We start from the raw sequence: 12397 nt of genomic DNA, 5'->3' as shown, positions 1-12397 counted from the left end.
TCACCTATTAACAGTCAAGAATATCAAAATCAGTTTAGTTCAGGTTCCAATTTGATCTCAAGTGGGTCAGACCAATAAAATAATATATAATAATAACCATAAAATAATGATAACTCCAAATGTTTTTCTTTGTTTTAGTGTAAAATGTAAAATTACATGAAAATGTTTAGATTCACAAACCATCCTTTCACAAAAAATGTGAATAACCTGAACAAATATGAACAACCTGAAATGTCTTAAAAGGAGTAAGTGCAATTTTATTCATTTCATTTCATTGCTTATGACCAAATGACCACATGGTATGGAGCACAAACACCATGTCATAACAGAAAAAAAAGAACGACATGCAACAATAACAAAATTCAGTGAAAAAGAGGTGAAACCATTTTCAGAAAGGCGCCCAGTTTATGCATTGTCTTTGGTTGTTCAGACTGAAGAAGCATTATAAGTTTATACATTGATTGATGCTGTGAGTAGTATTTTGACAAATACTTTTGCCTAAATTCAACAACCTGTACATTAGTACATCCATATAAAACATGGAATTCATCTCCCACACAACCATTACAGCGCAAATGACACTCTGACTTCTTTCCAAACCTTTGTATCATCCGGTGACTTTAGGGATCCTTGTGTTGTTTGTTCTGAAGTTACAAATCGCTTACCTGTAACCAAAGTTTTCACATAACAGACATTTTTCGAGTTTATATTTCTGATTTAACTTCAACATAAACATCACATGAAGTCATATCCCTCATTTCATTCTGCTATTTTTGCACATGCTGGTCTTTCAGGACCTGTTCCGCAGTTTGTTTAAGCCAAGTGACGTTATTGAAAAGCTGTGTGGTCCAGATGTACGACAGGCCACAGCAGAAGTATATTGATGTTTATACACTATATGGACAAAAATAATGGGACACATCATGGTTACAGCTTGTAAGATGCCCTATTCATGCTGAATTGAGATGTAAACATCAAGTAAGATGTGAAGAAAGTAGATGGTTTGTTAAATTACAAAATTATTATTTACAGTCAAAAACTTGATGATACTATAGTACAGATGTGTGTAAACAGTCAGCTTTGTACTTTATTCAGTGAGTGATACAGTCTGCGCATTGATTTGTTGGTGGCTTTGGTCCCAAGTGTGTTCTGGTGTGTGACTTCCCCCTGCTGGTGAGAGTTTGGAATAACAATACTACATAGAACCACATTCTTCAATCTCTTTTAACCTTTGCTCTAACAGTATAAAGTCACTGTCTCCAAATTTGGTAAATTCTCCACTGTGGCATAAAGCTGTGGTGTAATCCTCTCATCCCTCTGGTGGAAAAGACACACGGGAGTAAGAGTGCGAATAGTTTAATAGGCGAAGTGGTTGAGAGCTTGAGGGGGGGTGGTGACATGACAGTCTTTCGCTTCCACCACCTTCACCGGCAATTACAGCTAACGTTCCCTGACAGCGGAGCACGGCAGCTAAAAGTGCAGCATACATCCTCTGTCCCACCACCCCGCCGTAATTGCAGAGTAATGACAACTGCACATGCGCTAACAAAACGGCAGAGAGCAAACCAGAAGTGACAGCGGACTTGCTCTACAAACCGAGTGCCATGTCACGTTTGTCTCTGCCGCCGTCGATGGCTCGCGGAGACGTTTGATGGCGGCTGATAGAACAGTGCGTCTGGAGGTGTGTTCTGTATGCAGATTTGACATCTGTTGTCTCTGGAGGAATACATCAGCACTTAGCGGCCTTTCAGCGACTGTCAGAGTGCTCTAAAACCTCTTAGTCTGTTCTCGCATGGTTTCATTTACATTTTACCTTTTAGGCAGTTGTTTTACACACTCACTCAGAGCCAGTTCATTGTCAGCTTTTCCTAAAATCATTAGATTGGATGTCAAGAGGCAGATTTTACAGCTTAATAAACCTATTTAAAGATGGGATCTAGGTAAATTTTTGTCATTTTTAGCTCACCGGTCAATAGACAATGAGCTATTGGCACCATCATCGTTGTCGTCGCCGTCTTCGTCATCATCTTCGTTAGCAATTTCTTCAAACATCTTCTTCTCCGAAACTACTAGTCGAATTCATTTCACATTTTATGTGTAGCTTCCATGGGACAATGTCTAAAAAGTTTGTTCTCAGTTTGGAAATGATGAAATGTTGGAAATGTTGATTTCTGAACTTTTGACAATTTTGAAATATCGTGTTGAGATATGTTTATTGAATTTTCAAAATACAGAATGCACACATGTATTCACACGCATTAAAAAAAAGAGATAAAATCAAACAAACCCCCCTTAACCCTCCCAAACCTCTTGCTGTCACCAGATCTGTATGCATATACAATATGGCTCTGTAGATATAAATAAAATTACATATCAAAGTATTATATACACACATACATCTTAACTTGTTAAGGGCCTTGTACATGTGTCTTAGGATTGTCAAAAAACGTTCAGAAGGATTTCCACACTTTCTGAAACTTCTGCACAGATCCACGTAATGTATAGCGGATTTTTTCAAGTTTAAGATTGAAAATCACTTCACTGACCCAATGTCCAACAGAAGGTGGGGCAGGTATATTTGAAATATTCAACATCTGGCTTTACCTATAATTGTCCATATTTTGATGGCTTATACCATGGAAATGGTTACAGATATAAATATAGTTACTATTGAGCACTGATAGGAAGTCATATATGGACTTTCATTTGGGCTATGACCTTTGACCTTGGGTGACCTTGAAGGGTCAAACACAAGGTCACCAATGTCTACATTTCAACAGTCTTCTGTGAAACTACTGGCTGGATTCATTTCAAATTTTATATGTAGCTTTCCTTGGGACAATGTCTACAATGTCTGTTCACAGTTTTAAGAAATTTTGATGTTGATTAATTTTTCACATATTTTTGAAATATTAAAAATATGCCTTTACTTATATTGGGCCATATTTTGATCCTCTCCATTCCACTCCAATCCATTTTTATTTATGAAGCAGAAATTGAAACAAACACACAGGTTTCCAACATGCTGTACAGTAAAATGAATGCAAGAAAAACATAATAAAAGGATAAAATACTAAGATAAAAACACAATCAAACATAATAAATAAATACAGGGTGGGGAAGCAAATTTTACAGTGAACATTTAGTTGTTTTTTCTCAGCAGGCACTACGTCAGTTGTTTTGAAACCAAACATATATTGATGTCATAATCATACCTAACACTATTATCCATACCTTTTCAGAAACTTTTGCCCATATGAGTAATCAGGAAAACAAACGTCAAAGAGTGTGTGATTTGCTGAATGCACTCGTCACACCAAAGGAGATTTCAAAAATAGTTGGAGTGTCCATAAAGACTGTTTATAATGGAAAGAAGAGAATGACTATGAGCAAAACTATTACGAGAAAGTCTGGAAGATACTATTAAAGAAGAATGGGAGTTGTCACCCGAATATTTGAGGAACATTTGCGCAAGTTTCAGGAAACGTGTGAAGGCAGTTATTGAGAAAGAAGGAGGACACATAGAATAAAAACATTTTCTATTATGTAAATTTTCTTGTGGCAAATAAATTCTCATGACTTTCAATAAACTAATTGGTCATACACTGTCTTTCAATCCCTGCCTCAAAATATCGTAAATTTTGCTTCCCCACCCTGTAAATACACTATCCACCCCAGATAAAATATCCGTGCACGTAAAATCAACATCCTACACAGTGTGAAAAGCCAAAGAGAAGAGGTGGGTTTAAAGAAGAGTTTTAAAATGAAACAGTGAGGAGGCCTGTCTAATGTGCAGCAGCAGTTCATTCCATAGTTTTGGAGCTGCGACAGAAAACTCTCAGTCTCCTCTGAGCTTCAGCCTTGTTTTCGGAACCCTCAGGAGCAGCTCGTCAGCTGACCTGGGAGATTGGCTGGGTGTGTAGGGGTGCAGAAGCTCAGAGAGGTATGCTGGGGCAAGACCATTTAGACATTTAAAAGCAAATAAAAGAATTGTAAAATGAATTCTAAAATGGATGGGAAGCCAGAGGAGTGAAGCTAAAATCGGTGAGATGGGTTATAACAGGGGTGTCAAACTCATTTCAGTTTAGGGGCCACTTTCACCCCAGTATGACCTCCAATGGGCCGGACCAGTAAAATAATAACAGTGGAAAAAAAAAATTAAAAAAAAATAGGGCGACACGGTGGTGCAGTGGTTAGCACTTGTGCCTCACAGCAAGAAGGTTCTGGGTTCGATTCCAACACCAGTTGATAGGGAGTGGGACCTTTCTGTGTGGAGTTTGCATGTTCTCCCCATGTCTGCGTGGGTTCTCTCCGGGTACTCCGGCTTCCTCCCACCATCCAAAGACATGCACTAATAGGTTAATTGGTTAATCTAAATTGCCCATAGGTGTGAATGTGAGAGTGATTGTTTGTCTCTATATGTTCAGCCCTGTGATGAACTGGCGACTTGTCCAGGGTGAACCCCGCCTTCGCCCCTATGTAGCTGGGATAGGCTCCAAGCGACCCCCATGACCCTAGTGAGGATAAAGCGGGTTCAGAAAATGAATGAATGAAAAAAAGTAAAATTACATTATGATAGTGTTTACATCTACATTTCCTTAAAAATCTGAATAACATGAACAACTTGAAATGTCTTAAGAAAAACAAGCACAATTTTAACAATATTCGGCCTCAGTTTATCAATTTATCATTTATACGTGTGTTACAACTTACATTACAATTACAAATACACAAAACATATAGAACCAGGTATAATATTGGTAAAATTGAATTTACTTCTCTTACAACATTTCAGGTTCTTCATATTTGTTCAGGTTCTTCACATTTTTTGTAAAAGGATAGTTTGTTAATGTAAACATTTTCATGTAATTTTACTTTTTTTTTCACTAAAACAAAGATAAAATCTACAGTTGTCATTATTTATAAATTATTATGATACTATTTTACTGATCTGACCCAATTGAGATCTGTGTGTGGAACCTGAATTAAAATGATTTTTACACCATTGATTGTTAATATCTTCAGTGTAATTTTTGCATTTCACTAATTCATCCTACGGGCCGGATTTGGCCCCTGGGCCGCATGTTTGACACCTGTGGCTTATAACATGGAAATGGTTAGAGCTGTGAATATAGATACTATTGAGCACTGATAGGAAGTCATTTATCAGTCATCATCACCTACTAGAAACCAAACAGAGATTGCAAACATAAGTATTTTATAAGAATGTGTATCTGTGAGACGGACAGAGTAAGAAAACTCTGGTGGAAAAACACATGATGCCTTTAATCCATTCAGGATGTGAGGTCTGTCAGTGGTTCTTCACTGGCTGTAAATGTCTCCCACATCACCCCTCGGCCTGTCTTTTCCCCGTTCCATCTTGACCTTGGCTGTCAGAGAATCACTGCAGCGACGCCATTAGGAACCGTAGAACCCTCCCCTCCCTCCTCACGCCCATTTGAGGAGCCCTTTAACCTTAATCAGCTTTTTAATCAATTACCTTGTCTGATTACACTTCCCGCACACTCGCCCCCGCTGTCACCACCTCGCTGCCGTTTGGTCTTTTCGCTCTCTCCGACTCATGTATTCCCAGGTGGGCTTTACCCTGCAATGTCAGAAGGTGCCTGTAACTCCACGGCAGTTTCCTTGAGCTTCGGCCTCTCTAATAGCACTAAGTTTAGTCCTCTAATTAGCCCTTAATGCCGTGTCAATTTGAATTAAGGAGAAAGCCAGTTTTGGTGAAGGAAAAAAAAAAAAAAAGAAGTGGAACCCCAGATAGCGCTGGAATGGAAATATTAGAGGAGTATTAAAGGTCTGACCTTAGTGGAGCAGTGCATCACACCTGGTTAGATAAAGGGGAGAGGTGGGGGGACGCTGTGTGCATATTAAGAACATTTTCACTCAAGAAAGAACCCATAATACACGGGTGTCAAAGTCATTTTAGTTCAGGGGCCACATTCAGCCCAATATGATCTCAAGTGGGCCGGACCAGTAAAATAATAACATAATAACCTATAAATAATGACAACTTCAAACTATTCTCTATGTTTTAGAATGAAAAATGGAAAACTATGTTATGGAAATGTTTATATGTACCAATTCACCTTTTAAAAAAAATGTGAAAAACATCAACAATCTGAAATTTCTTAAGAAAAATAAGTGCAATTTTAACAATATTATGCCTCACAAAACATTAAATAACAGGCAGAATATTGTTAAAATTCTACTTATTTTTGTTAAAGACATTTCAGGTCGTTCATATTTGTTCCTTTTATTCACATCTGTTGTGAAGAGATAGTTTGTAAATGTAAACATTTTTATGTAATTTGAGTATTTTACACTAAGTGGAACCCCAGATAGCGCTGGAATGGAAATATTAGAGGGGTATTAAAGGTCTGACCTTCGTGGAGCAGTGCATCACACCTGGTTAGATAAAGGGGAGAGGTGGGGGGACGCTGTGTGCATATTAAGAACATTTTCACTCAAGAAAGAACCCATAATACACGGGTGTCAAAGTCATTTTAGTTCAGGGGCCACATTCAGCCCAATATGATCTCAAGTGGGCTGGACCAGTAAAATAATAACATAATAACCTATAAATAATGACAACTTCAAACTTTTCTCTATGTTTTAGAATGAAAAATGGAAAACTATGTTTTGGAAATGTTTATATGTACCAATTCACCTTTAAAAAAATGTGAAAAACATGAACAATCTGAAATTTCTTAAGAAAAATAAGAGCAATTTTAACAATATTATGCCTCACAAAACATTAAATAACAGGCAGAATATTATTAAAATTCTACTTATTTTTGTTAAGACATTTTAGGTCGTTCATATTTGTTCATTTTATTCACATCTGTTGTGAAGGGATAGTTTGCAAATGTAAACATTTTCATGTAATTTGACTATTTTACACTAAAACAGAGAGAACAATGTGTTGTCATTATTTATAGGTGAGAAATGACGTGGTGGGAATCAAGGTGTTGGAGTAAATCAATACATTTTTCTAAATTTGAGGAGTCACATATTTTTTCCAGTATGGTCGTGAAGTAGATTGTGAAATGGACATTAAATTCTGTTCTAAGTAGTCTTAAAAAGGTCTTAAAATGTCTTAAATTTAACTCGTAGGAACCCTGATTTAAACAACCAACCCTACAGCTTTTATAATCAAGTCTGTTTCACTAATTAGCATCAGAGACGCATGTGGTGAGAATTCTGCTATTTTTCACAAGTCACACTAAAAACAAGATTTCGAGTTGCCATTTGCCAGTGTAGCAGGAGCAGTAACCAGAGACATGACTGTTAAAACTAAAATAAGTTTTACATACACAATAAAGAGATAATAATTACACAGTTGACATGCATGAGAAACAGAACGTCAACACCGTCACACTCCGAATGTGTGTTCAGTTGGGATGTAGTGGTGGTTGTTCATCTGTATTTAATTATAGCGTCTTTTTTTATATTGTACTGTTGACTTTTTTCAGTCCTGCTACTGCTTTTTCAGTAGATTTTACCGTCTAGACTTTGGAATTTAATTTTCTGTTCATCACTTGTGCAATGAAAGTAAAGTTTCATCTCATTTTATTTCATTTCATTGTATTTTATCTCATCTGTCCCATTTTATCCCATCTCATTTCAATTTATCTTATCTTGTTCTATCTCATCTCGTCTAGTTTTATCTAATCTTTAGTTCAGGCACCACATTCAGCCCAATACGGTCTCAAGCAGCCAGATCAGTCAAATAATAACATAATAACCTATAAATAATGCCAACTTTTAGAGTGAAAAAATAAAATCACTGACCTTGTGTTTCTTTTTTGTTTTTTTTTTTCAAGATTTTGTTAGATTACAAAATTGATCATGTGTATCATTTTCAGTATGTAAATGTTAATTTGATGCCATCTCATCGAATTTTGCCTAATTTCATCTCATTTAATCTCATTTCATCATATTTTATCTCATCTGTCTCATTTTATCTCATCTCGTTTCAATTTATCTTGTCCAGTTCTATCTCATCTCATCAAGTTTTGTCTAATCTTTAGGTCAGGCACCACATTCAGCCCAGTACGATCTCAAGCAGCCAGATCAGTCAAATAAAAACATAATAACCTATAAATAATGACAACTTTTAGAGTGGAAAAAAGTAAAATCCCTTACCTTTTTTTTTTTTTTTTTAAAAGATTTGTTTAGATTAGAAAATTGATCATGTGTATCATTTTCAGCATGTAAATGTTAATATGATGTTCATTTCATCCCATCTCATCAAATTTTACCTAAATTTGTCTCATTTTATCTCCAATCCAATCCAACTTTATTTGTAAGGCACTTACAAACAACTGCAGTGGACCAAAGTGCTGTACAGAAGAATAAATAAAAACCAAAATAAAAGAATAAAATACAAGAATAAATTAAAAGATATAAAAAGCTGTACAATTGAAAACAAAAAAAAAATAAGCCCAATAAACCAATACCAAATAAAACATTCAAACATCTTACGTTTTCAAAACAGCCCATCTTACTTCGTTCACTTCTTTAGAAAATCTTAACAGTTATTTTACACCAAATGAGGGTTTGCATTGGGAATCTCATCTCATTTAATCTCATCTTGTCTTTTATCTACTTTTGTCTTGTCTCTTCATAAACCCTATTTATTTATTTATTTATTTAAAGTGTTTCTGCTTACTTATACACAACACAAGCTGTCACCATTTCATGAACTGAGCGCCTTTCGCTGCATCTTCACACTTCAAACATTCCCCAATGTGAACACTTTCATTCATTATTTAACCCACTGCTCTGGCATGTAGACATGATGTATGTGAAAGAAACACTGTAGAAGTGTGATTCCCGCCTGTCGTTATCCCACGGAAGGTGATACCTTGTAAGGTTTTCAAGTAGAAGGTAATAATTGCAATACGTTAACAAACTCAGGCGACATTGGATGTAACCTCTATGGATCTGTCTTTGACATATGGGAATCAGTCTCATCTTTCTATCACATGTGAGTAATAACTGAATGTGGGAGAAAGTGGCTATAAATTAACTCAACTTTACCACATGTGCGTGTTTTTCACAGCACGGTGACGTCGGCGGTGTTCACGGTGGGCGACAACGTGGTATCAGGAAGCGACGATCGCACCGTCAAAGTGTGGGATCTGAAGAATATGAGGTCACCTATAGCAACCATCCGCACTGACTCAGCTGTGAACAGGTGGGTGGAAAACAAGGTGTAGAATACAGGTCTAAAATGGAATTGTCCGAAAAATCTTAATTATCCTTTAAGTTGATAATTCATCCTTAAATCTGACACTCAAAGGTCTTAAAACTCCCACGGACACTATAAATGATAATGCTATATTTTTTTTGTAAAGGATTAGTCAACTGTGTAATTACTCAGACTCGCAAACACATATAAGGAATTCTTTATCGGTAGATGTTGTCTTTCAAGTAAATTTTAAATACAGCATATGATAAAAAACATAAAAAAAGTTAAATAAGGGGAAAAAAAAAACCTAAAATGAGTTTGACACCCTTTATTGTTAATCAGAATCAGGATACTTTATTAATTCCAGGGGAAGTTTTGTGTGTTACAGTTGCTCCATTCACGTATAATGAAAGTAGCAGGAAATTATCAATACAACAAAAAGAGAGGGGGAAAAAAAACTGATAAAAAAATATGTATAGCTGTAGCTCCAAATATGCAAACATACAAATACAGCTCTGAATATATATCTAAATTTTTTTCAGTTTCTACAATATGCACTAGACAATATATTATTAATATAATTAAAGAAATGTACATAAATGAGTGTGCAAAAATTGTTGTGTTAAATGTCTTCATTATGAATTTTGCTTTTCACACATTCATCCCATGGGCCACATTGGACCCTTTGGCGGCCTGGTTGTGGCCCACGGGCCATATGTTTAACACCCCTGATCTAAATCCTTCAAAAAATTACAAACAGCAGAAAGACGTCAGGGCTGTATCTGTGTTTACAATATAGACTAGCAAACAAAACATCCAGAAAAATGCTCTTTTCATTAATTTAAAAAACAAACAAAAAAAAAAAAAACAACTTGTAATATTGCCATATTTTCTTCTTCGTAATTAGTCAGACTCATAAACGTAAACACATACAAGGAATTCTTTATCGGTCAGTGTTGTCTTTCAAGTACATTCTAAACACAAGATATAATTTTAAAAATGTAAGAAAAGCTAAATAAGGGGAAAAAAAGAATATAAAATTAGTTTGACACCCTTGATTGTTAATCAGAAACAGAATTCTTTATTAATTCCAGGAGAAATTTTGAGTGTTACAGTTGCTACATTCACGTATAATGAAAGTAGAAAGAAATTATCAATACAACAAAAAGAGAGAAAAAAAAAAATCAAATATACATATTAAAAGACAATTACAACAGCAATTTCTACAATATCTACTAGACAATATATTATTCATATGATAATTAAAGAAATATTACAAACAGTAGAAAGACGTCAGTGCTGGATCTGTGTTTGCAACATAGACCAGTAAACAAAACATCCAGAAAAATGCTCTTTTTATTAAAAAAAAACTTGTAATCTTTCAGGATAAGCGTGTCGGCCAACCAGAGGATCATCGCTCTACCACACGACAATCGACAAGTGCGACTGTTTGACATGAGCGGAGTGCGACTGGCCAGACTTCCACGCAGCAACAGAATGGTAAGAAAGGAAAAGCAGTGTCCAGGAAAAGGTCTATGCTCAAGGGCAGAGGTTTTCTATTTGTGTGTATGGGTGTGTGTGTGTGTGCACAGTGGATATGTGGATTAAGAATAGCACTACCTCATTAAAACCAGAACCTGACCCATGTATGTGTATGTGTGTGCGTGTCTATCTTTGTGCAGGGCCACAGACGAATGGTGTGTTGCACGGCATGGAATGAGGAGAACCAGTCGTGCAACCTTTTCACCTGCGGCTTCGACCGACAGGCCATCGGCTGGAACATCAACATCCCTGCCCTCCTGCAGGAGAAGTGATGCACACGGACACACAGGGCCGTGAACACACACACACACAACAAAATAAGAGACTGATCAGAATCCCTCCATGTATATACGGTACACATCAACACTGTAATCTGTGGCCTCGCACACGCTCGGATGATTGAAGTGTGAAATAAATAGCAGCTTTTTTCACAGTTTTTCACCAACTGAGCCGCGGGGTATGAAAACTTCGTGTATTTTTCACAATTAGTGTCATTCACTGCACACATCTGCAGCTGAACATGTTCCGCTGTTAAACGCACACTCTAGCATTTCCACGTACAAATATCCACAAAACCACTAAGCATATGGTTCGTTAATAAATTATATCATAGTTCACACTGGATTTTTAACGTCGGATGTGATAACAGTCGGAGGAAATAACAGCTGATAGGCAGTTAATTGGCTACTATCACTTTCTCAAAAGAAGTTTAACATTGGTTTCAAGGAACAGAAGTTTTTGTTTTATAGTTAATTTCTGAAGTCGAGGCTCATTTTAGTTCAATTTGATTTCAAGTGACCAGTAAAATAATAGAAAAATAGCCTATAAATAATGACAAGTCCAAAATTTTCTCTTTGTTTTAGTGCAAAAAAAGTTAAATTAAATCATGAAAATGTTTATATTTGCAAACTATCCTAATTTCTTCCGAAAAATAAGTTGAATTTTAACAATATTATACCTCAGTTTATCATTTACACATGTGCATTATTAGAATTTACAGACCACAGTGCATCTACATAGGCACAAAACATTTAGTAACAGGCAAAAAATTATTAAAATTACAGAGATTGGGGTGTGGAACTAAAATAATTTTAACACACCCGTCTGTTAATGTCTTAAGTGTAATTTCTGCACTTTGCAATTTCATGTTTGACTCTCCTGGTCTAAGCCAAAGCAACAAAAACTTACATACATCTACAAATCCAGAACCTTAAACCTTAAAGAATATAGGTGATAGTATGCGCATGTTTTATTATTTTTTTTAACTATTATTGTCCTTCTATATCAGTATTTCCATTCGAAAAGGGAAATACCAGCCATCAGACCAATGGGCGCCTTTTTATGGTCAACTTCAGAGTTTCATTCAGGTGCCTTTTAATGCAACAGTCAACAATTAAAACAATAAAAACACTGAAAAACAAACTTAAAGTGGTAAATTTCTGACCCGCGTATCCAGTTAGGCCAGTGAAATTAATGCTGACACCATTTACTGAAATAAAATAAACGTTACTTGCCGCTTAAGTTACAAAATATGACTTTGCTGTATGTTACTATAGCGTGATATGAGAAAAATAATAATAATGTGAAACACTGTGGGTGATTAATGCCATGTCCACACTAATATGGATGTTTGTCTTAACTTTT

The 12397-nt window shown here is 36.0% G+C and overlaps 1 protein-coding gene across 4 annotated transcripts in view; it reads left to right on the top strand.

The window, feature by feature from the left end:
* The window catches only part of LOC115411237 (WD repeat-containing protein 37-like), a 39308-nt gene extending 27143 nt beyond the window's left edge, over positions 1-12165 (top strand). For all 4 annotated transcript variants that reach the window (XM_030123279.1, XM_030123278.1, XM_030123276.1 and 1 more), the window contains 3 exons: positions 9083-9217; positions 10597-10711; positions 10894-12165. In XM_030123279.1, coding sequence (XP_029979139.1) covers positions 9083-9217; positions 10597-10711; positions 10894-11025 — 382 coding nt within the window. In that variant the 3' untranslated portion in view covers positions 11026-12165. The remainder of the gene's footprint in view (positions 1-9082; positions 9218-10596; positions 10712-10893) is intronic.
* Positions 12166-12397: the final 232 nt, after the last annotated feature.

This window comes from Sphaeramia orbicularis, chromosome 20 (genome assembly GCF_902148855.1).
Source record: "Sphaeramia orbicularis chromosome 20, fSphaOr1.1, whole genome shotgun sequence".
Lineage (NCBI taxonomy): Eukaryota > Metazoa > Chordata > Actinopteri > Kurtiformes > Apogonidae > Sphaeramia > Sphaeramia orbicularis.
The sequence above is the reverse complement of the archived record's forward strand: the minus strand, read 5'-3'. Positions and strand labels throughout refer to the sequence as shown.